At 40.2% G+C, this 26,944-nt stretch overlaps 1 protein-coding gene across 1 annotated transcript in view; it reads left to right on the plus strand.

The window, feature by feature from the left end:
• LOC135517529 (cadherin-10-like) overlaps positions 1 to 26,944 on the plus strand; it is a 52,395-nt gene that overhangs the window by 4,031 nt on the left and 21,420 nt on the right. Inside the window, exon 2 of the mRNA XM_064941919.1 lies at positions 4,658 to 5,010. Within this exon, the coding sequence (XP_064797991.1) occupies positions 4,795 to 5,010 (216 nt within the window). The 5' untranslated portion in view covers positions 4,658 to 4,794. The remainder of the gene's footprint in view (positions 1 to 4,657; positions 5,011 to 26,944) is intronic.

Raw genomic sequence — 26,944 nt, forward strand, 5'->3', positions numbered from 1 at the left:
GAGCAGGGGGACCTTGCGTGCGCTGCAGGATTTTAATCCATGACGGCGTAGTGTGTTACTAATTCTTTGAGACTGTGGTCCCAGCTCTCTTCAGGTCATTGACCAGGTCCTGCCGTGTAGTTCTGGGCTGATCCCTCAACTTCCTCATGATCATTGACACCCCACGAGGTGAGATCTTGCATGGAGCCCCAGACCGAGGGTGATTGACCGTCATATTGAACTTCTCACTAAGCTGCTTGCCTATTGTCCTGTAGCCCATCCCAGCCTTGTGCAGGTCTACAATTTTATCCCTGATGTCCTTCTACAGCTCTCTGGTCTTGGCCATTGTGGAGAGGTTGGAGTCTGTTTGATTGAGTGTGTGGACAGGTGTCTTTTATACAGGTAACGAGTTCAAACAGGTGCAGTTTATACAGGTGGAGTGGAGAACAGGATGGCTTCTTAAAGAAAAACTAACAGGTCTGTGAGAGCCGGAATTCTTACTGGTTGGTAGGTGATCAAATACTCATGTCATGCAATAAAATGCCAATTAATTACTTAAAAAATCATACAATGTGATTTTCTGGATTTTTGTTTTTCATTCAGTCTCTCACAGTTGAAGTGTACCTATGATAAAAATTACAGACCTCTACATGCTTTGTAAGTAGGAAATAAATATATATATATATATATATATATATATATATATATAAACACTCCATTATAACGGATGCTTAGGGAGCAATCGGCAGTGTATTGCAAAATGAAATGGTCTTAGCTGGTCTCAGGGTGGTTATTTATTCCATATTAAGGCTGCTTTTGCAGATAGGTTTTGAATCTCAAGAGAAATGCACCCAGAATACTCCTACAGTATAAAGGGCGAGAGCAATTCCACTGACCGTTTCTGTTAGGAGTCTAAACACTCCCAACTTATTCAACACTGTGTGTGTTCTTAAAAGTCATATTCAAAGGACAGATAAATGGTTGATAACCATATAAGCCTTCATAGAAATAGTGTTTATTCCACTAGCTTTTGCCAGAATGGACAACCATGAATTTCCAAATGCTCTACTCAAAGACTTAACTTTTAAGAGCATATTTAATGATTTGTTGTTTCATGCATCTCTGTCTGTTTGCATGCCAAGCCTCTCAAGCTTCCTACCACCTAATATAATCATAAACAACATTTTTAATATACTGTAGGTATTTAATTGACTAATCAAATCAAGATGATTCAGTGAGAGGAGTTATAGCATCTGGTCAAGAAATCGAGTCAGTACGCTCTGCTCAGGGTGTGGAGGAATTTTAAAAAGACACACTGGCCTAATGCTTAATAGACATGGTGCATCAAAGATTAATATCCAGAATGCTATTAAAACTCAAGGACAGCCTTGAATGATAATTAGAAAATGCAATCACAGGAATCAGACCAAATTAATTGCCAGCCAATGTTTCCCGATTTCCGGGGTTCTGCGCCTGCCATGCCGCCTGTCATACTCATGGCAAAGCCTGGGCACGTAGTAAAGTGATAACAGCACATCATCATCAGCTTATGGCTTACTGGCACCCCACGACTTCCCCCAATCAGCGTGGCTTCATTCTGTATCTTCTATCTGGAGGTAGGGAGAGCGACACCTACAGTTGATATCACATTTTCTTGCTTCATACAGTACATGTTGTTAAGCGTACTGTATGTTTTGTGAAAATGATTACTTTTTCCTCATGTAGTGCACATTTTTATTAAATTAGTGATTGTTTTATGTTCTTGTACTTTAATAAGATTAAACATCTGGGAAACTGCTAGACCGAGGTCTTGCTGACTGAAAATTAACTTTAATGGTTTAGTTACACTTTATGTTTTGAAGGCTTGACCTTGGATGACAGCTGAGACCATACCAGTATTCCCAATCACAACTGTCTCTCTCTGTTGCTGTCCTAACCTTTTAACATTTGGATATAAGCCATAACCTGCCTGTTTGAGAGTCACGGAATGAATAATGATTTATTTTGAGATCTCATTAGCTGAATTATTTGATTTGCATTCATGGGATAACATGCATTTACATGTGGCAGTGCTTCAATTTCATCAATGGAACCCTACTAATTTGGCTACAAACAATGTCCTTTGTTTGTTCATTTTTTTATTGATTGTTGAACAAAAGCAGAGACATGATCAAATATGGTCATTGCTTGTTCAAGGCCCCTTGTGAGTTACACAATGAATGATTGTCAGGATGGCGCTGGTACTATGGCCTTTCCACCAGCTTCACACTAAATGGGCTCTTTTAATAAAAGGAGGACAAGATTTATTAGGATTAACTTTCCAAAGTCCATAAATTATGCACGCATCCGCAAATTACCTATCATGGCTGGCCCTGGTGGGGATTCTGCTTCATCTAGGCACTATAGACTGGTTAGCTGAAAATGTCACAAAGACGATGTGTGCGATCCGAGGGGGCAGAGGTCTGTATTTTTCATGATTCTGGGTGGCCAGACAGCTAACAACAATGACAAGAAGCTGCCATGTGGGGATTCGCAGGTGGCTCATTGTCTCTTGTTATGATACCATGTCTTTCTTGTTTTGAGGTGTTTTGACTCTTGTCACGTCTATGATTATACAGTATGGCTAAAATTAACAATGTGCTTGAAAGACAACAAGTGCTCATTGTTGCAAATGTATTTATTATTTCAATAAAGATTTGGAGAGGAAATATAGTTTACATGTTGTCAACAATCCTTTGATTCTAAGCCAACTCAGCCTCTTCGCTACACGGTTGCACACTCATCGGTTTTGTTGCTAAACAACCCACTGTCTACATAGTCTACATGCCATGGAGTCAATAATACAATGGCTACCTTTAGAAGCCAAGGTTTGGCTGCTAGCAAGCCCAGTAGATATAGCTTTGTCAGTGATCAGTCACCATGTATCAATTAACAGGAAGATGGCTAGCTTAAGTTGAACTTCAACCAGGCTAGGAAAACTGTGGTTGAGTTAAGTAGCAAGCTAGCTAATTTCCTTCAATTTCATTCTAGCCTGGCGGTATTATAATTCACTTTGTCAATACCTATTGTTTCATTTCACAACTGGCTAGCAAAATAAAACTAATGATGAAAACAGAAAATAGCTGTTACTAAACTGAATTTCTTACTACTACTATATTACTAATCAAATCTGCAAAAACAATCGATCAATGTATTACATTTTAATATTTTATTGTAAGGTAAATTAAAATAGGCTAGGCAACGTGTTGCAGTAGGCCTTTGTAGAATAATACAAAACATATCCTTGACTGTAACCAAAAACAAATTACTCTTGTAATTCATCCTTTACAATTGTTTATGCACTATTTACCAAGCATTGGTACTTATGTTTATATCAGGAACCAAGGTAAGACCCAAGTGCAGACTTTGTGAAAAAGGGAGACTGTGGAAAAATAGGAACAGAGACAATTGCTGGTTGCCTTGAACAAAAAAGACGAACTGGCCCAGACAGACAGAAAATACAGGTATAAATACCCAGAGGATAAGTGGGGAAGATTGGCGACACCTGGAGGAGGTGGAGACAAGCACAGGACAGGTGGAACAGATCAGGGCGTGACAGTTAATGGCAAATAATTTGACCTGCATGCCTTGCGGGTAAATATTATTCTGGACTGCATTATTTACCGGACTGTATTACTCTAGTACCAATCAAATCTACAAATCAAATTGATCAAATCTGCTACAAGTTTGGCTACCAGCAAGTTTAAGCTAGTTTAAGCAGTACAGATTGCACTATAGACATGTAAAGGTAAATTCTGATTGGGCCAACATATGCAGTGTTTACCTTGAAAGCAGTCTCTGCCAATGCGGGAGCATTGCCTTTAGCTGAACTTAAATTTCGTAATGCTTGACAAATGCAAAATGGATTTTATATAGCCCAAGATAATTAATGAAAGCATTTAAGGAAGTTTCTAATTCCATATAATTCATAATTGTCCCCCACGATGAAATTGGGCAGGGAACTGAGGATCTGTCTCCATCTGTCTGTCCGTTCGTACATTAATCACACGAATATTTCAGATGGCACTGGCCCAATTTTGACAAAGTTTGGGTGAATGATGAGGCTTGCTATAGAGATCTGGCATTTACAAAATTACACTGATTGGGCCAAGGCGGGCGCTATAGTAATTAACAAAAATGTGTTAGTCACACACAATCTCAATTGACCCAAGGGGTGGGGGGGTGACATGTTTATGTTGCCTGTTTTTTTCTCTAGGACGATTAAACAGTAGGAATGTACAACACTGGCAACACTAAAGAGCTTTGAAACCAATTATCTCTTGATACAGATCAAATATCTTAATATGAGCCAGTTTGCTAGAGCAGGAAAATTATCCTGCAAGAAAGAATGTGAATTATTATGTGGATTATAATTAATGTACATGTTTGGAAGTCTGTCATTTCAAATTGGAAATTACAAACTTCAGAAGTCTTTATAAAACCTCAAATGCACTACACATGTTTTATTTCATGCAAAAGTTATCCTGCAATGGGTGATCAAATTAAGATCCTACATCTGTATTAGACACAATCAGACAATATGACCATTGGGGGGATATTGAAACCCAATATGACTGCCTCAAGTCAATATCCTGCTTGTGTTATCTCTCTAATTTATCCATGTTCTTCTTCTTCACAGGGATCAATAAGGGATCAAAGGGAAGAAGACTACAATGCCTGATTTGGTCACATTTCATTCCAGCGTGCATCCTACCAGAAGTCCATTACCATAACTCATTAGTCATACAGAACTATTTCCCCGTGTGATTGGATACCATGATAACCAATCACTTCCTGGGTCTACTGATGCTCTCCATCCTGCAGCCAATCAATGTCCTGCCTGTGGCACATGGAAATACTGTGAATCTCTTGGGAACATCGCAGGAGAAGGATGATGGAAGGATACTCCAGCGCTACAAACGAGGATGGATGTGGAATCAATTCTTTCTTCTGGAGGAGTACACAGGGAATGACAACCAGTATGTTGGCAAGGTAAGGGTTTTGTGCACAATTTTTATGGGACATTCTTTGTATGCTGTATCTTGAGGTGTTCGATTATGTCAAAGTACACTCAGTCAAAAGGACTGTTCCTGTTGTACTTGACATAACTTTCAATAGTTTCAGAAAATGTATCCATAAATATGTTAGGCCAATGATCATAGGTGAAGGGAATGGGCATCTATATCCTAGCAACAGGCAACTAATTCCAGCCATCTTCCCCCATTCACACAACAATTCAAAAACAACAAAGTTGGTTATAAATGAGTAAAAAAATTAGGAATCGTCACTTAAATTAGCGATTTAACATGACACATGGAGGAGGAATAGATGTTCCATATTCGACAGACAACTTAACCAAATCAAGTCATGAGGCAGACATAACGGCTAGACAAAAAAACTGACCCAGTCCCTCACATCGCCAAGGGCCTGAGAGCCTCCACTGTCATGATGACACAGCTCTTCAACTGACAAAGGCTTGTGTTAGCCAGTCAGGGACCAGATAAGAACGCATAAAAGTGGAAATATTTCTCAGAGCTATAACCCCCCACTTTAGATCAAAGGAGTGACGTGTCAAGCCACCAGTGTTTGTGCTAACACAGAGACAGCTAGTCGCAGTGTTAGACACAACGTTACAGTTATCATCCTGAGGGAGGGGAACGAGGTGACTGTCGACAGCCAATTTTCTCAGAGGAAGCTGGCTTTCATCACCTGCCTCATCCTCAGGAGTAAACAAGTGTCACGGTACAGGGTGGAGTATGAGGATATGACTACCAGTTTGGCAGATAGCATCATCCTGACGGGTTGGAGACAGGGGAACAAAAAAAAGACAAAGATGGAGAGAAGAGGGAAGAAGGGAAAGTGGGTAATGGAGAGAAAAATAACGAATCAATCAAGTCAGGCCAATGAAATTTCACTTCACATAATTTTGGCTTTCTTCCTGACTCCGATGATCTTTGGCTGGCACACTGGCAAGTTTCTTTGCATGACAACAATCACATGTGCTGGCTCTTGACTCACTCAGTGTCTCACTCAAAATCATTCACAATTAAACTGTCAGAATGACAAGAGGTCTCAATGAATAAAGTTGGTGAAAAAACAAAGCCCACATGCTGGCTTTACTGGGGAAGCGAATAGTGATCACGACCTCTAATTCCATCAGCTTCACTCTGGAGTTGGTGTCTGTGATGAAAATGTGGTGAAAAGCCAGGGCTGATGGACAGGCACTTAAAGGCCCAGGACCAAGCCATATTTCAGTGCACTGTGGGAGGGTTTATTTATTTCACAACCAATCAAGTCCCCCATCCACCAACCCTCTCCCTAAACCCACATACAGCTACAGTATCTTCCTCCTCTCCACTGGCGTAGCGGAAACCCCCTCAGCCCCCACAAGGAGGGGGGACCCACCAACACTGTCTAAATTGTAATATAATTTTGTATAAAATAACTTTGACAGTAACCCTCCTTTTAAATGTCCATATGTAGCAAGCAAACTGTTTGTTTTGTCCAATATACATGGGTACAATATAGTTTAATGCATCCAATTAGCCAATTTCTCAGCTGCACCAACGGCAGACCGCTTAGCCTCCTCACATAATTGGCTATCAAGTTTAAAAAAAGTTAGGTGAATAAGGTCGGAGAGTGAGTTCATTGTTAAAACCTCTCTGGGATAGGCGGGACAGTCGCGTCCCACTTGGCCAATTGCCAGGGAAAATGCATTAAATCACACATGTAAGGTACCAAATTAAAGCTACACTCGTTGTGAATCCAGCCAACATGTCCGATTTCAAAAGGTCTTTCTGCGAAAGCATACGATGCTATTATCTGATGATAGCACAACAGTAAACAAAGAGAGAGTAGCATATTTCAACCCTGCAGGCACCACACAAAACACAGAAATAAAATATAAATCATGCCTTACCTTTGAAGAGCTTATTTTGTTGGCACTCCAATATGTCCCATAAACATCACAAATGGTCCTTTTGTTCGATTATTTCTGTCAATATATATCCAAAATGTCCATTTATTTGGCGCGTTTGATCCAGAAAAAAACAGCTTCCAATTTGTGCAACATCACTACAAAATATCTCAAAAGTTACCTGTAAACTTTGCCAAAACATTTCAAACTACTTTTGTAATACAACGTTAGGTATTTTTAAACGTTATTAATCGATCAAATTGTAGATGGGACAATCTGTGTTCAATACAGGAAGACAATAAACTCACGCTACTTTTCTAGTCATGCGCCTTCTCAAAAAGTACACTTCAAATGACAAAAATTCAAGATGGCAGTACTTCTTCATTACACAAAGGGATAACCTCAACCAATTTCCAAAGACTGGTGACATCCAGTGGAAGCGGTAGGAACTGCAAACAAGTGCCTTAGAAATCTGGTTTCCCAATGAAAAATCATTGAATAGACAGTGACCTCAATAAAAAAGAAATCTGAATGGTTAGTCCTTGCGATTTTGCCTGCTACATAAGTTCTGTTATACTCACAGACATGATTCAAACAGTTTTTAGAAACTTCAGAGTGTTTTCTATCCACATCTACTAATAATATGCATATCTTATATACTTGGCATGAGTAGCAGGAAGTTGAAATTGGGCACGCTATTTATCCAAAAGGGAAAATGCTTCCCCCTATCCCAAAGAGGTTTTATAGATGGACAGACAAAAGGCAAGACCATGTGGTGCATGAAAATGCAACAAAAATACTTTATCTGTTCAAGCTTGTGCCCATTACAGAAGATATCCACATCAGCAAATCTACCACCTCGTCCTCGACTGTCAAAACACCATTGCAGGTAGAAGCTAGTAGGCCTACTTATGTAGCAGCTACCACTAGCAACCTCCCATTCCTGACAGAGACATCACTGCCTGGGACTGGCAATGACAGTGGCCTTGCTCCTCTTCTTCTTTACTCCCCTCGAGAATAGTGACAGTTCCTCTAGTGAGAGTGTCGGCCCTCTTTCTCCTGCTTCTTCTCTCCCAGAAAACTAAGACCCAGCGGCACTCATGAGAGCGACCCCACTTCTGTGAACACTGGTAAGCCTATGAGTAATTAGACGGAAAAACCTGTGGAGTCTGAGTTCCAATGTGTAATATAAATAGGCTACCAGCTAAATACTGTATATAGCTATAGATAGGCTAGTAAGTTAGACTGAATTGTCTGCATAATGAAGAGACACCAGTGTTCCTCTCAGTTGAGTTTGTCTATCAGCCGTTGTAAAATCTTTAAATGTGGGAAGATAAATAATGATGTTATTGTTTCGGTTTGTTGAGAAATCGTTTCTTCAGCTTTCATGGTACTATTGTGATTTACCAGAACAATATTGGTATATTTTAGGAGCAGGTTTACCGAAACACTGGATCAATCTGGTATCTTATCATGGTGTAGACAGTCTCAATACACAACTCAGACGTTTAGGGTTCATCATAGATGTACATCATATAAAATATTGTGCTGGATTGATTGAAACTGTTCATGATGCTGAAATGGCTTTACAGTGCGAATGGCCCAAATTCACAAAGTGTCTCAGGGTAGTGCTAATCTAAGATCAGTTATTAATGATTACATGAACATGGATGCCCTGATCCTAAATCAGCACTCCTACTCTACAAAACTTTATGAAAATTGGCCCAGGTGTGTATTTGTCAGAAAACTACACTGCATGTGCCTCTTGGAGTTGTTCATTCACTATCACCTGATCTTCAGCGAGCTATTTCAGACTGCCACTAGCAGAATGCCAATGAGTGAGAGTATTTAACATCTCTAGGGTAGGGGGCAGCATTCGGAATTTTGGATGAAAAGCATGCCCAAATTTAACGGCCTGCTACTCGGGCCCAGAAGATATGATATGCATATAACTGGTAAACTGTTAAAATAGTGTCTGTGAGTATAACAGAACTGATTTAGCAGGTGAAAACCTGAGAAAAATCCATTCAGGAAGTATTTTTTTATTTTTTATTTTTTTTTGCATTTTCAAATTAAGAACATTCAAAACAAAAGTGAAAAGATATTAGACAACGATAGGACAAAGTGACAGTAACAGACGAGCGTAACAAAAATGAATAATAATAATAATTATATAAACAAACAAAATAATAAGAACGAGACATTGGATTACCTGCCGTATGCTACATATTATACATTACGTGTGAAACATTATGTGAGGATTATATATAGATTCAATCAATGAGATGTGGGGGGAGATTCTCCATATTGTCAATAAAAGGTTGTCAAATTCTGTAAAATGTCTTTAACTTATTCCTCAAGCAGTAAGGGATTTTCTCCAAAGGGATACAATTATTAACTTCCGACAGCCACATTACAACTGGCAGGGAGGAATCCAATTTCCATTTCAAGGCAATACATTTCTTGGCAATCGCTAGCAATATTTCTGTTAGCTTTATAGTATGGCTTTGCCTAAGATTGGTGTTAGTAAAGTTACCCAGTAGACAGACCTCCGGGTCTAAAGGGAATGCAACCCTTTGGTCAATGGATACTGTAATGGCATTAAAAACTACAAAAAGCCATATCCTCAATTCACTGAGTTTTTGTAGTTTTTAATGCCATTACAGTATCCATTGACTTAGGACTCCATTTGCAGTTCCTATGTCTACCACTAAACGTCAACAGTCTTTACCAATTGTTTCAGGCTTGTATTCTTAAAAATGAGGGAGTAAGACCAGTCTGAAAGAGTGACCCTGACGTGTCGCAGAGCTTTTTTAGGTGCATGTGCATTTCTTGTTTACCTTTTATATTGACGACGTTATTGTCCGGTTGAAATATTATAGATCATTTAGGCTAAAAACAATCTGAGGCTTGAATACAAACATCGTTTGACATGTTTCTATGAACTTTACGGATTTTTTGTCTTATTGTTTTGACTGAGTTTGAGCCTGTGGATTACTGAATAAAACGTTTTTGGATATAAAGAGACTTTTTCGAACAAAAGGAACATTTATTGAGTAAATTATTGTCTTCTGATTGCCACCATATGAAGATCATCAAAGGTAAGGGATTAATGTTATCTCTATTTCTGAGTTTTGTAACGCTTCTGCTTGTCTGGTTACTGTTTGTAATAATTTGTCAACTGGGCTATGTTCTGGGCTAGGTATGTTCTGGGCTAGGTATGGTTTCGCCGTAAAACATTTTATAAATATGACACTGTGGTTGGTTTAACAAGAAGTTCATCTTTAAACCTATGTAAAATATGTTTTGTTTTCTGAATATTTATAATGAGCATTTCTGTAATTGAATATGGCGCTCTGCAACCTCACTGGATATTGGCCAAATGAGACGCTAGCGTCCCACGTACCCTAGAGAGGTTAACAAGCCAAGCCCTCGTCAAGGGAGGCCTACTTTTTCAGTGTGAAGTGTTAACACTTGCAATGTAATATCAGACGGCTTTGTGTCTGGAGTTTATTTCTGTAGGGGTGCAGTGGCCCACATCACATTCAGTTCCATCCAAGCTATGCATGTGAAGAAAACCCCTTTAAACTCATGGTAGTGTGTGATGCTTTGTGTCTGTAATCAAATGCTGCCGGTCTTCAGTTCCCACTACAGTTTCTTCCTGAATCCAGTTTCCACTGATCCTAGGAAAAAATGAGGTATCTGAAATAACACTACTGAATGTGTATAATCCCCGAGTACAACAACGTGAGTTTATGTCCAAGATTATAGACTAAACAAAAGTATAAATGCAAAATGCAACAATTTCAAAGATTTTACTGAGTTCCAGTTCCTATCGGTAAATCAGTCAACTGAAATACATTCATTAGGCCATAATCTATGGATTTCACATGACTGGGAATGCAGATATGCATCTGTTGGTCACAGATCTTAAAAGAAACAATAGGGGCGTGGACCAGAAAACCAGTCCGTATCTGGTGTGACCAACATTTACATCATGCAACTTGACCTCTCCTTCGCATAGAGTTGATCAGGCAGTTGATTGTGGCCTGTGGAATGTTGTCCAACTCCTCTTCAATGGATGTGCGAAGTTGCTGGATTTTGCCGGGAACTGGAACACGCTGTCGTACAGGTCGGTCCAGAGCATTCCAAACAAGCTCAATGGGTGACATGTCTAGTGAGTATGCAGCCTATGAACAAACTGAGATATTTTCAGCGTCCAGGAATTGTGTACAGATCCTTGCGACATGGGGCTGTGCATGCTAAAACATGAGGTGAAAGCTGCGGATAAATGACACGACAATGGGCATCAGGATCTTGACACTGTATCTCTGTGCATTCAAATTGCCATCAATAAAATGCAATTGTGTTTATTGCCTGTAGCTTATGCCTGCCCCTACCATAACCCCACTGCCACCATGGGCACTTGTTTACAAAGCTGACATCAGCAAACCAACCACACGACGGCACAGTTGAAACCGGGATTAATACTTGAAGAGAACACTTACTGTATCCAGTGTGTCAGTGGCCATTGAAGACTATCAATTACCCACTGAAGTCGGTTACAATGCCGAACTGCAATCAGGTGAAGACCCTGGTGAGTACGACGAGCACACAGATGAGCTTCCCTGAGATGGTTTCGGACAGTTTGTGTAGGAATTCTACGGTTGTGCAAACCCACGGTTTCATCAGCTGTCTGGGTGGCTTGTCTCAGACCATCCCACAAGGGAAGAAGCTGGATGTGGAGGTCCTGGGCTGGCGTGGTTACACGTGTTCTGAGGTTGTGAGGCCGGTTGGACAAACTGCTAAATTTTCTAAAACAATGTTAGAGGTGGCCTACGGTAGAAAAATCAACATTCAATTCTCTTGTGGATATTCCTGCAGTCAGCATGACAATTGTACACTCCCTTAAAACTTGAGACATCTGTGGCATTGTGTTGTGTTACAAAACTGCACATTTTAGAGTGACATTTTATTGTCCCTGGCACAAGGTGTACCTGTGTAAAGATCATGCGGTTTAATCAGTTTCTTGATATGCCACACCTGTCATGTGGATGGATTATCTTGGCAAATGAGAAATGCTCACGAACAGGTAAGCAATTTTGAGCATAACATTTGAAAGAAATTAACTTTGTGTGTATGGGACATTTCTGGGATCTTTTATTTCAGCTCATGAAAAATGCTTTTATTTCAGCTCTTGCATTTATATTTTTGTTCAGCATAGATTTGTAACGGTTCTCGTCTGGTGAAGGAGAAGCGGACCAAAATGCAGCGTGGTATTTTTGAGACATGTTTAATGATGATGAAAAAACACGAACAATACAAAAACAACAAACGGAACGTGAAAACCTATACAGCCTATCTGGTGACAACAAACACAGAGACAGGAACAATCACCCATGAAATACTCAAAGAATATGGCTGCCTAAATATGGTTCCCAATCAGAGACAAAGATAAACACCTGCCTCTGATTGAGAACCACTCCAGACAGCCATAGACTATGCTAGATACCCCCACTAAACCACACACCCAATACCTAACAAAACCCCAAGACCAAACACACCGCAATAAACCCATGTCACACCCTGGCCTGACCAAATAAACAAAGACAAACACAATATATTTCGACCAGGGCGTGACAAGATTAATGACTAAGGGCTTTCCAGCCCTCAGCTGGAGTGGAAAATATTTGGGGTATCTCAGATTGTTCTGGCAATTCTGACATAGTAAATTCATTGAGAGAAAGGATGTTTAATATGTTTTTATATTTGTATCACAACCCTTTTTTTAATGAAAAACATTCTAAAATGTGCCTTTTTTACTTATACATGCCTTTTTAACTTTTAAGAAGGCTTATATATTAATTGAAATGCATTCCAGGTGACTACCTCATAAAGCTGGTTGAGAGAATGCCAAGTTGTCATCAAGGCAAAGGGTGGCTACATTGAAGACTCTCAAATATAACATGTATTTTGATTTACTTCATACATTTTTGGTTACTACATGATTCCATGTGTTATTTCATAGTTTTCATGTAATCACTAGTATTCTCCAATGTTGAACATAGTAAAAATAAAGAAAAACCCAAACTTTTGACTGGAACTGTACGTTGAGGTGGATGATGTTTGGATGAGTAAACAATCCATGGAGAAGTAGTGCATTGGAATGTCGTCCTTTCTAATATAAGCAAGTGACTGTTGCGTATTATTAACCTGTTTATTATCAATACTTACAGTATTTATTATCACAGATGTTCAAACCAACATCAGTGGAGAGAGAGAGAGAGAGAGAGAGAGAGAGAGAGAGAGAGAGAGAGAGAGAGAGAGAGAGCATAATTATTCTGTATCCTTTCGGGGCTCTTTTTTCCTATCTCCCCTCTGCAGCACTAAGCAATGCTCACTACAGACCTGACAAGAATTGCCAATGATTTTGCTACTTTACTGGCTATTCCTCTGTGATTGTGCAAGGGGATTTAAGTCATCAACATGCTCCTCTGTCAAAGGCTAATTTTGTGCAACAAGAACCTTAGAAAAGAGAACCACCAAAAGCCTTACTTATAATACTGCATGTTACCTTGTTACTTGTGCTCAACTTGAATCCTAAAGGAAGCATTGCTATTGAATTATAACTATTCTATGTTGGTACCAAACTCATTAAACAATACTTCATTTCTGAAGGAAAAGATCATAGAAACTACAGTCTTTCTATATACACATCAAACCAAATCAAATTGTATTTGTCACATACACATGGTTAGCAGATGTTAATGCGAGTGTATTGAAATGCTTGTGCTTCTAATTCCGATAATGCAGTAATAACCAACGAGTAATCTTACCTAACAATTCCACAACTACTACCTTATACACACAAGTGTAAATGGATAAAGAATATGTACATAAAGATATATGAATGAGTGATGGTACAGAACAGCATAGCCAAGATGCAGTAGATGGTATAGAGTACAGTATATACATATGAGATGAGTAAAGTAGGGTATATAAACATAGTGGCATAGTTTAAAGTGGCTAGTGATACATGTATTACATAAAGATGGCAAGATGCAGATATAAAGTACAGTATATACATATACATATGAGATGAGTAATGTAGGGTATGTAAAAATTATATTAAGTGGCATTGTTTAAAGTGGCTAGTGATACATTTTTATATAAATTCCTATCAATTTCCCTTATTAAAGTGGCTGGAGTTGAGTCAGTATGTTGACAGCAGCCACTCAATGTTAGTGGTGGCTGTATAAAAGTCTGATGGCCTTGAGATAGAAGCTGTTTTTCAGTCTCTCGGTCCCTGCTTTGATGCACCTGTACTGACCTCGCCTTCTGGATGATAGTGGGGTGAACAGGCAGTGGCTCGGGTGGCTGTTGTCCTTGATCTTTATGGCCTTCCTGTGACATCGGGTGGTGTAGGTGTCCTGGAGGGCAGGTAGTTTGCCCCCGGATATGCGTTGTGCAGACCTCACTACCCTCTGGAGAGCCTTACGGTTGTGGGTGGAGCAGTTGCCTACCAGGCGGTGATACCGCCCGACAGGATGCTCTCGATCGTGCATCTGTAGAGGTTTGTGAGTGCCTTCTTCACAACGCTGTCTGTGTGGGTGGACCAATTCAGTTTTTCTGTGATGTGTAAGCCGAGGAACTTAACTTCTTGCGTCGAGCAATCCCGGATCCGGGATCCTATTTATAGCCTCAAGCTCATTAGCATAACGCAATGTTAACTATTCATGAAAATCGCATATGAAATGAAATAAATATATTTGCTCTCAAGCTTAGACTTTTGTTAACAACACTGTCATCTCAGATTTTCAAAATATGCTTTTCAACCAAAGCTAAACAAGCATTTGTGTAAGAGTATTGATAGCTAGCATAGCTATAAGCCTAGAATTCAGCCAGCAACATTTTCACAAAAACAAGAAAACCATTCAAATAAAATCATTTACCTTTGAAGAACTTCAGATGTTTTCAATGAGGAGACTCTCAGTTAGATAGCAAATGTTCAGTTTTTCAAAAAATATTATTTGTGTAGGACAAATCGCTCCGTTTTGTTCACGTTTGGCTATGAAAAAAACCTGTATCCAGTTATAGCCTCAAGCTCATTAGCATAACGTTACGTTAACTATTTATGAAAATCGCAAATGAAGTGAAATAAATATGCTATCTCTCAAGCTTAGCCTTTTCTTTTAACAACACTGCCATCTCAGATTTTCAAAATATGCTTTTGAACCATAGCAAAACAAGCATTTGTGTAAAAGTATTGATAGCTAGTGTAGCACTTAGCATAGCATTTAGCGGGCAACATTTGCACAAAAACCAGAAAAGGATTCAAATAAAATCATTTACCTTTGAAGAACTTCGGATGTTTTCAATGAGGAGACTCTCAGTTACATAGCAAATGTTCAGTTTTTCCTGAAAGATTCTTTGTGTAGGAGAAATCGCTCCGTTTTGTACATCATGTTTGGGTACCAAAAAAAACGAAAATTCAGTCATCAAAACGGCAAACTTTTTTCCAAATTAACTCCATAATATCGACTGAAACACGGCAAACGCTGTTTAGAATCAATCCTCAAGGTGTTTTTACATATCTCTTCATTGATAAATCGTTCGTGGATGTCTACTTTCTCCTCTGAATCCCTTGGAAAAAGACTTGCAGCTGAAGATGACGCACCAATTTCGACGGAGGACACCGGGCGGACACCTGGCAAATGTAGTCTCTTATGGTCAATCTTCCAATGATATGTCTACAAATAGGTCACAATGCTGCAGACACCTTGGGGAAACGATAGATCGGGCAGGCTCATTCCTTGCGCATTCACAGCCATATAAGGAGACAATGAAAAATAGAGCCTCAAAAATCCTGCTCATTTCCTGTTTGAAGTTTCATCTTGGTTTCGCCTGTAGCATCAGTTCTGGGGCACTCACAGACAATATCTTTGCAGTTTTGGAAACGTCAGAGTGTTTTCTTTCCAAAGCTGTCAATTATATGCATAGTGGAGCATCTTTTTGTGACAAAATATTGCGCTTAAAACGGGCACGTTTTTTATCCAATAATGAAATAGCGCCTCCATAGATGTAAGAGGTTAAAACTTACTACCCTCTCCACTACTGTCCCATCAATGTGGATAGGGGGGGCTCCTTCTGCTGTTTCCCGAAGACCACAATCATCTCCTTTGTTTTGTTGACGTTGGGTGTGAGGTTATTTTCCTGACACCACACTCCGAGGCCCTCACCTCCTCCCTGTAGGCCGTCTCGTTGTTGTTGGTAATCAAGCCTACCACTGTAGTGTCGTCCGCAAACTTGATGATAGAGTTGGAGACGTGCATGGCCACGCAGTCGTGGGTGAACAGGGAGTACAGGAGAGGGCTCAGAATGCACCCTTGTGGGGCCCCAGTGTTGAGGATCAGCGGGGTGGAGATGTTGTTACCTACCCTCACCAACTGTGGGTGGCCCATCAGGAAGTCCAGTACCCAGTTGCACAGGGCGGGGTCGAGACCCAGGATCTCGAGCTTGATGACGAGATTGGAGGGTACTATGGTGTTAAATGCTGAGCTGTAGTCGATGAACAGCATTCTCACATAGGTATTCCTCTTGTCCAGATGGGTTAGGGCAGTGTGTAGTGTGGTTGCGATTGCGTCGTCTGTGGACCTATTGGGGCGGTAAGCAAATTGAAGTGGGTCTAGGGTGTCAGGTAGGGTGGAGGAGATATGGCCCTTGGCTAGTCTCTCAAAGCACTTCATGATAACGGAAGTGAGTGCTACGGGTCGGTAGTCGTTTAGCTCATTTACCTAAGCTTTCTTGGGAACAGGAACAATGGTGGCTCTCTTGAGGCATGTGGGAACAGCAGACTGGGATAAGGATTGATTGAATATGTCCGTAAACACACCAGCCAGCTGGTCTGCACATGCTCTGTGGACGCGGTTGGGGATGCCGTCTGGGCCTGCAGCTTTGCGAGGGTTAACACATTTAAATGTTTTACTCGCGTTGGCTGCAGTGAAGGAGAGTCCGCAGGTTTTGGTAGCGGGCCGTGTCAGTGGCACTGTATTTAGTCTGTCTGGGAGCAAGACATCCTGGTAGGCGACAGGGCTGATTTTCATTTTGTAGTCCGTGATTGACTGTTAACCCTGCCACATACCTCTTGTGTCTGAGCTGTTGAATTGCAACTCTACTTTGTCTCTATACTGTCACTTAGCTTGTTTGACTGCCTTGCTTTCAGTTTTGCGCGAATGCTGCCATCAATCCACGGTTTCTGGTTTGGGAATGATTTAATCGTTGCTGTGGTTATAACATCATCAATGTACTTTCTAATGAACTCGCTCACCGAATCAGCGTATTCGTTAATGTTGTTGTTGGACACAACATTCGGGGCATTAGGCATTATGACATAAGTAGTACATATCATAGCAAGTCATATACTTTTATGTTACTTATTTTACTCATGGATCCATGGATCGAATCTATACCACTACATGAATTCATAATACTGCATGAATCACTGCATGAATTGACACCATACTGTTTCATGAATGGATTGTGTAATACTGCATGAATCACCTCTATATAACCTACAAATACTGCAAAATCGACTCCATACAGATGCATGAATTGACTCAATAATACTGCATGAATTCATACAGCACAGGGGTCTCAACTAACCTGTACCGTCAACTAACCTGTACCCATTGACTTGGTACCGGTACCCCCTGTATATTGCTTCATTATTGTTATTTTATTGTGTTACTTTATTTTCTTAAAACTGCATTGTTGGTTTAAGACCTTGTAAGCATTTCGGCGTATGTGACAAATACAATTGTATTTTATTATATTGTTTACCCCATACTAGTGTGCCAGCATGCCAAATATACATACGGCTTGTGAAGTTGTCCATAAGCGGACCTCCAATAATTACCTTTTAGTGTTTTTTTGTTGGAGGCGTGTTGTGTATTTCCTGCCTTTTTTTAATTCAATAATTGAAAGCCTATGTACAGTACATCCCTTAGGCCTGTGTTGTCTGAGGATTGTCAAACTCCAATTAGCTGGCAGACCTGACAGTATGGCTCCACAGTATGGAGTTCCCTCTTCACCTCCCCTTGATGGTCTCCTCTTTGTTTTCTTCCTGTCAGTTCTCTCTTTATGGGATTAACGACTGAGTCTGAGAAGCATAGGCTATGTCCCGAATGGTACCCTATTCCCTCTATAGTGCAGTGCTTTTGACCAGGGCCTATAGGAAACAGGGTACCATTTGGGACACAACCATACTGCAGGAATCATCAGAGGAATGTTCAGTGTGAACGGAAACGACACAGGGTATAAATTAGTAATATGAATGCATTGTAGGAGCAGCTACAGAGGTAGTATGTCAATTTGAGCCAGTTTGATAAATCAAGAAAACGATCTTGCAGTAACTTGAAGTATAATTTACTATGTAGATTATAGTTTCAGATTTGTTTGTTGTTTGTTGTTGTTGATACATTTTTTGTTAGTGGTGCAAATCAAGTCTCACATTTTAAAGTCTAAATTAATAAAATAATTCCCAGCAACAAAAAGTGATAAAATTAAGATTCTACATCTGTGCATTTTATGTTGAAATTATTATATTGATTTCATCATATTCTTAGATGTTCAGCAATGAACATCATGAGTAATACTATTCACAGACTGTAGCTGGGTCATTCCAACAATTCTGTACCTTTTGAAAAATATAACTTTCTCAAGAAAAACATTGATTTCACCTCACATTCTGTCATAAAGAGCTCATGTTCAACAGTTTTTTCCATATTTAGAGGTTAAAGAAAATGACTATAGTAAGTGCCTATGAAGTGCTAATTAAAAAGTGACAGGGTTGACAGTAACAGGGTTGACATTTTCATCTTAAAATAGCCACAAATCCCATTATGACATGATGAATGCAAGGGTGCTGTGTGCAATAGGGAGTGGCAGTTGAATGCAAGCTTTACAATTTAATTGTCTATCTATTGGTAACAGGGTTGAAGTATTATGTTCTACCCGCTCAGTTTTACACCACAAAACACCGGATACTTGCCAAAAAGAGAAGAACCAACTCACCTGCTTTTACACTATGATTTGATTACTAGATGTACAATATATGTATTTAAAAATATATATAATTTGGATAGTTTCAACATAAAACAAGAGTTCATTCAAGTAACAGGGTTGACCTTAAAATGAGGGACAGAAGTAAATGAATGACTGCATGAAATAAATCATCTTCAGAAATGACTTTGTCACAAGCAACAAAATAACTACATGATGGTGAAAAGGACCAAATCACCATCTAGAGGCCTCATGGGTGGAATGTTATTAAAATGGTTCTTTATTTCATAATTATTATTATTATTCTTTTTTGTATTTTTCTTTTATCCCATCCCCACATCCCTTCTGTGATGTACATCAAGTGTCATATTAGGATGACAACTCAGAATGGAATACATTTCATTTCTATATCTGACATGGTTGAGGTGTCTTCTTTTTAAAAATCCATAACCATGTGTGTGAGGTGTATACCTTTGTTTTAAAGTAGATTTGTTTAAAACTACCAAGAAACACTATGTGTGACTCTGATTTAGCCCGCTGCAGTAAAAGGTTTTAAGTGGGTTCAAATCTTCTTAGAAGTTACAGATGTGTACTGAAGGAAAATTATGAATTTTGGCACTGAAGCAAGTATTTATTCATATTACAATAAGAGGTGTTGAATTCTTCACATGGTCTATATTAAAGGGCAATTACATGAATATTTCATGCCATTAAAATGCAATATTGATGCACAATTTCTACTTACAATATCTTTAGGGAACGACCCAGCTGTATTCATAGTCAGCATCCCAAATGGCACCATGTTCCCTATATAGTGCATTACTATTGACCAGGGCCAAGCATCAAATATGGAATAGGGTGCCATTCGAGACATAACCATAGTCGGGTCACAGTGTGCATCCTTCTCACTTTCTTCCCCAAGTTGCACTGTTGTTGAGCCCAGTTTTCAGATTGCAGAAAATACAGTGGCTTGAGAAAGTATTCACCCCCCCTGGCATTTTTCCAATTTCAGTGCCTTACAACCTGGAATTAAAATGTTTTTTGGGGGGTTTGAATTTGATTTACACAACATGCCTACCACTTTGAAGATGCAACATGTTTTTTATTGTAAAACAAGAAATAACACAAAAAAAATGAAAATTTGAGCGTGCATAACTATTCACCACCCCAAAGTCAGTACTTTGTAGAGCCACCTTTTGCAGCAATTACAGCTGCAAGTCTCTTGAGGTATGTCTCTATAAGCTTGGCACATCAAGCAACTGTTTTTTTCCCCATTCTTCAAGGCGATACTGCTCCAGCTCCTTCAAGTTGGATGGGTATCGCTGGGGTACAGCAATCTTTAAGTCATACCACAGATTCTCAATTGGATTGAGGTCTGGGATTTGACTAGGCCATTCCAAGACATTTAAATGTTTCCCCTTAAAGCACTTGAGTGTTGCTTTAGCAGACTGCTTAGGATCATTCTCCTGATGGAAGGTGAACCTCCATCTCTGGAAGATTGAAACAGGTTTCACTCAAGAATTTCCCTGTATTTAGTGCCAGCCATCATTCCTTCAATTCTGACCTGTTTCCCAGTCCCTGCCGATTAAAAACAACCCCATAGCATGATGCTGCCACCACCATGCTTCACTGTGGAGATGGTGTTCTTGGGGTGATATGAGGTGTTGGGTTTGCGTCAGACATAGCGTTTTCCTGAATGGCCAAAAAGGTACATTTTAGTCTCATCTGACCAGAGTACCTTCTTCCATATTTTTGGGGAGTCTCCCACATGCCATTTGGCGAACACCAAATGTGTTTGCTTATTTTTTTCTTTAAGCAATGGCTTTTTTTCTGGCCACTCTTTCGTAAAGCCCAGCTCTGTGGAGTGTACGGCTTAAAGTGGACCTATGGACAGATACTCCAATCTGCGCTGTGGAGCTTTGCAGCTCCTTCAGGGTTAACTTTGGTCTCTTTGTTGCCTCTCTGGTTAATGAGGGACACAGCATCAACATCATGCCTGTGCCATGAGTTTTGATGGAAGGCCCTCTCTTGGCAGGTTTGTTGTGGTGCCATATTCTTTCCATTTCTTATAATGGATCTAATGGTGCTCTGTGGGATGTTCAAAGTTTCTGATATTTTTTTATAACTCAAATCTGATCTGTAAGTCTCCACAACCTTGTCCCTGACCTGTTTGGAGAGCTCCTTGGTGGTGCCCTTTGCTTAGTTGGGTTGCAGACTCTAGGGACTTTCAGAACAGGTGTATATATATTGAGATCATGTAACACTTAGATTGCAAACAGGTGGACTTTATTTAACTAATTATGTGACTTCTGAAGGTAATTGGTTGCATGAGCTCTTATTTAGGGGCTTCATAGCAAAGGCAGTGAATACATATGCACACACCACTTATCCATTTTTTTGTATAATTTTTTGAAACATGTTCTGTTTTTCATTTCACTTCACCAATTTGGATGATTTTGTGTATGTCCATTACATGAAATCCAAATAAAAATATATTTAAATTACAGGTTGTAATGCAACAAAATAGTAAAAACACCAAGGGGGATGAATACTTTTGCAAGGCACTGTAATTAGTTTCTCCCTGAGTATGCGGATATTAATATTCATGTATGATGTTGATGCTGTGTCCCTCACTGCTTGTCATTTAGGATGTGAGGGCTCAAGAGATATAGAGCTAAATATATGCCTCTGACACTATTATCAACAGTGCAGTAATGAGCTTCAAGCCAGTCACTCATCATACTTGCTTGAGGTAATGCTACTTTCTTTCAAGACGATGAATAGTACAGAAAGAGGCACTTAGATGCCCCTATTTCTTTCCGTGAAATGATTGCATTTTCATGTCTCCGGGTCTTGTAGGCTACTTGCATTATACAAACATGATTGATTATGGTTTACATTGAACATCAAAATCAATATTTGGTGGCTATTTTTGTGTCGATTGTCAGATGAGATTTAAGTGGATGCCCTGCTGAAGTAGTAGGGTATAGAGACACATGCAGGTGCACGTTGTCAATACAATGTACATGTGCCTCTTTCTTAATATGGACACCATACAGGCACGTGGAAAAGGTGCATGCTAGTAGTATGGCTCTTTACAGCTTTGGTTGCATTCCAATATTCTCTCCTTTTCCCCTAAAGTGAGTACTTGTTAAATTCCCATCATAGATTTGAAAGGTAATGACTGGTACATGGAAACCCCTTCTAGCCCATGCCTACACCAAAACAATGTTTTTAAACGTGTGGGGAGTCGTAGTGAAAGAGTGTCAAATTCAGAAGGAAGGAGAGATTATTGGGACGCAACCTTGGTGTCTTTCCCAGAGGGGCTTTATCCTCCCTATAGGCAGTATAGATACCTTAATAGAAAGTTACTCAAGTAAAAGTGAAAGTCAGCCAGTAAAATACTACTTGAGTAAAAGTCTGAAAGTATTTGGTTTTAAATATACTTAAGTATCAAAAGTAAATGTAATTGCTAAAGTATACTTAAGTATCAAATGTAAAAGTAAAATAATAAATAATTTAAAATTCCTTATATTAAGCAGAGCAGACGGAACCATTTTCTTGTTTTTAAAATGTATGGATTGCTAGGGCCACACTCCAACACTCAGACATTATTTACAAAATATGCATTTGTGTTTAGTGAGTCCGCCAGGACAGAGGCACTAGGGATGACCATGTGTTGTCTTGATAAGTGCGTGCATTTAACCATTTTCCTTTCCTGCTAAGCATTCAATGTTACGTCCGATGTTGGAATGAGACCAAGGTGCAGCGTTGTAAGCGTACATCTTTCTTTATTTCGATGAACACCAAAAAAACAACAAAAGATAAACGAACGTAATGTCCTGCAGGCTACACAGTAACTGTACAAAAACAAGATCCCACAACTCAACGTGGAAAAATGCCTGCCTAAGTATGATCCCCATTCAGAGACAATGATAAACAGCTGCCTCTGATTGGGAACCATACTAGGCCAACAAAGAAATAGAAACAGATTTTTCCACCCAAGTCACATCCTGACCTAACCAAATAGAGAATAAAAAAGTCTCTCTAAGGTCAGGGCGTGACATTCAAAATGTAACGAGTACTTTTGGTTGTCAAGGAATGTAGGGGTTAAAAGGAAACAATATTTTCTTTCGGAATGTAGTGAAGTGAAAGTAAAATTTCTCAAAAATATAAATAGTATTGTGAAGTACAGATACCCTAAAAAACGACTTATCTAGTACTATAAAGTGTTTTCACTTCAGTACTTTACACCACTGCCTATAGGTGCTGTGTATTAGATGTCCCTTGACATTATTGGTGACGGAGGTGTTGGATATAATCAAGGAAGCATCAGGTTATTTAGGCCTATATTTTTCAGAGTTTTCCTCATGGAGGAAAAAAGTGATCAAATCAAATCACATTTTATTCGTCAAATGCGCCGGATACAACACCTTACCGTGAAATTCTTAATTACAAGCCCGTACCCAACAATGCAGTTCACGAAATAGAGTTAAGAAAATGTTTACTAAATAAACTAAAGTAACACAAGAAGATTACATAACAATAACTAGGCAATATACATGGGATACCGGTACCGAGTCAATATGCGGGGATATAGGTTAGTCTAGATAATTTGTAAAGTGACTATGCAAGAAGCTCCCACGCTCAGGTCTGTTCAATGCTGGTCCGACCAATCTGATTCCACGCTTCAAGAATGCTTCGATCACGTGGATTGGGATACGTTCCGCATTGCGTCAAACAACAACATTGACGAAAACGCTGATTCCGTGAGCGAGATCATTAGAAAGTGCATTGACGATGTCGTACCCATAGCAATGATTAAAACATTCCCAAACCAGACACCGTGGATTGATGACAGCATTCGCGTGAAACTGAAAGCTCGAACCACTGCTTTTAACCAGGGCAAGGGGACCGGAAACATGACCGAATACAAACAGTGTAGCTATTCCCTCCATAAGGCAATCAAACAAGCTAAGTGTCAGTATAGAGACAAAATAGAGAAAAAATAGAGTCGCAATTCAACGGCTCAGACACAAGAGGTATGTGGCAGGGTCTACAGTCAATCACGTATTACAAAAAGAAAACCAGCCCCGTCGCGGACCAGGATTTCTTGCTACCAGACAGACTAAATAACTCTTTTTGCCCGCTTTGAGGACAATACAGTGCCACAGACACGGCCCGCTAGCAAAACCTGCCGATTCTCCTTCACTGCAGCCGATGTGAGTAAAACATTTAAATGTGTTAACCCTCGCAGGGCTGCAGGCCCAGACGGCATCCCCAGCCGCGCCGTCAGAGCATGTGCAGACCAGCTGGCTGGTGTGTTTACGGACATAATCAATCAATCCTTATCCCAGTCTGCTGTTCCCACATGCTTCAAGAGGGCCACCATTGTCTCTGTTGCCAAGAAAGCTAAGGTAGCTGAGCTAAACGACTACCGCCACCGTAGACTACCGCACCCCACACACTTCCGTCATTGTGAAGTGCTTTGAGAGACTAGTCAAGGACCATATCACCTCCACCCTACCTGACACCCTAGACCACTCCAATTTGCCTACCGCCCCAATAGGTCCACAGACAACGCACTCGCAACCACACTGGACACTGCCCTAACCCATCTGGACAAGAGGAATACCTATGTGAGAATGCTGTTCATCGACTACAGCTCAACATTTAACACCATAGTACCATCCAAACTCGTCACCAAGCTCGAGACCCTTGGTCTCGACCCCGCCCTGCACAACTGGGTACTGGACTTCTTAACGGGCCGCCCCCCAGGTGGTGAGGGTAAGTAACAACATCTCCACTCCGCTGATCCTCAACACTGGGGCCCCACAAGGGTGCATTCTGAGCCCTCTCCTGTACTCCCTGTTCACCCACGACTATGTGGCCAAGCACGCCTCCAACTCAATCATCAAGTTTGCGGATGACACTACAGTGGTAGGCTTGATTACCAACAACGACGAGACGGCCTACAGGGAGGAGGTGAGGGCTCTCGGAGTGTGGTGTCAGGAAAATAACCTCACACTCAACGTCAACAAAACTAAGGAGATGATTGTGGACTTCAGGAAACAGCAGAGGGAGCACCCCCCCTATCCACATCTACGGGACAGTAGTGGAGAGGGTAGCAAGTTTTAAGTTCCTCGGCGTACACATCTCGGACAAACTGAATTGGTTCACCCACACAGACAGCGTCGTGAAGAAGGCACAGCAGCGCCTCTTCAACCTCAGGAGGCTGAAGAAATTTGGCTTGTCACCAAAAGCACTCACAAACTTCTACAGATGCACAATCGAGAGCATCCTGTCGGGCTATATCGCCGCCTGGTACGGCAACTGCTCCGCCCACAAACCTATGGTTCTCCAGAGAGTAGTGAGGTCTGCACAACGCATCACCGGGGGCAAACTACCTGCCCTCTAGGACACCTACACCACCCGATGTCACAGGAAGGACATAAAGATCATCAAGGACAACAACCACCCGATCCACTGCCTGTTTACCCGCTATCATCCAGAAGGCGAGGTCAGTACAGGTGCATCAAAGCTGGGACCGAGAGACTGAAAAACAGCTTCTATCTCAAGGCCATCAGACTGTTAAACAGCCACCACTAACATTGAGTGGCTGCTGCCAACACACTGACTCAACTCCAGCCACTTTAATAATGGGAATTGATGGGAAATTATGTAAAATATATCACTAGCCACTTTAAACAATGCTACCTAATATAATGTTTACATACCCTACATTATTCATCTCATATGTATAAGTATATACTGTACTCTATATCATCTATTGCATCTTTATGTAATACATGTATCACTAGCCACTTTAACTATGCCACTTTGTTTACATACTCATCTCATATGTATATACTGTACTCGATACCATCTACTGTATCTTGCCTATGCTGCTCTGTACCATCACTCATATATCATATTCTTTATCTCCTTACACTTGTGTGTATAAGACAGTAGTTTTGGAATTGTTAGTTAGATTACTTGTTGGTTATCATTGCATTGTCGGAACTAGAAGCACAAGCATTTCGCTACACTCGCATTAACATCTGCTAACCATGTGTATGTGACAAATAACATTTTATTTGATTTGATTTGAATGAAGTAACCATTCAGCTAAACAAATAGCCCATAAAATATGAAACAAGACTTCTCATTCTGTCATCCAATCTCCTTAGAAATCTTTATTTTTGGATCTCTACCCTGAAGGCAACGTCGCAGACGGAAGACATTAGGGAGCTAAATGGATTTAGAGTCAAAGTGACATGATTTTATGCTACTTGGCATATGGTATCAGATTGAGCTTCTGTCTATTTTTGGTCTTCAACCAAAGTCTTGAATTATGGAATTATGAAAATAAGATTGGTCTGTGTTTTGTGACTGTTGATGCTTCATGGAAAAGTTGTTGCAAAAATCATTCCAATCAAGGTTTTGCCTTTTGCTGTAGGATATTTTTCCCCTGTTCGTTTTTTTTTTTTACCTGGACAAAGGAAAGGAAGGAATCGTCCTGCATGATTCCTGTTTTTTTCCCCCGTATGATTCCTGTAGGACTTGTTTGTAAGGGGTAGTACTTGTTACAGTATTGGTGTCTGTGTTGTAACATGAAATACATGACACCTCAAGGGTTGTCCATTTCAAAATTGCCCAAAGAATATAACTATTTTGATCAGACAGGGACATCCTGCTTTAGAAATGACCACTCCAGGGGGCAGTCGCAATCAGGATAAGAAGTATTGCAATCAATTTGAAGGACACACTTTAAGCAGACACTCCTGTTCCTAAGAAACAGCTGGAATACAATATTCTAGATGAGAGTTCTGTGCCAAACATGAAACATGTTTAGAGCAGTCTCTGAGAAACCGTTTATGTTTTTATTTTTGTGTCATTTAACGGGTGGAATGTAAGGTCGATGCAAGAACCATACAAGATACAAACAAT

The sequence above is a fragment of the Oncorhynchus masou genome, chromosome 28 (assembly GCF_036934945.1).
Source record: "Oncorhynchus masou masou isolate Uvic2021 chromosome 28, UVic_Omas_1.1, whole genome shotgun sequence".
Lineage (NCBI taxonomy): Eukaryota > Metazoa > Chordata > Actinopteri > Salmoniformes > Salmonidae > Oncorhynchus > Oncorhynchus masou.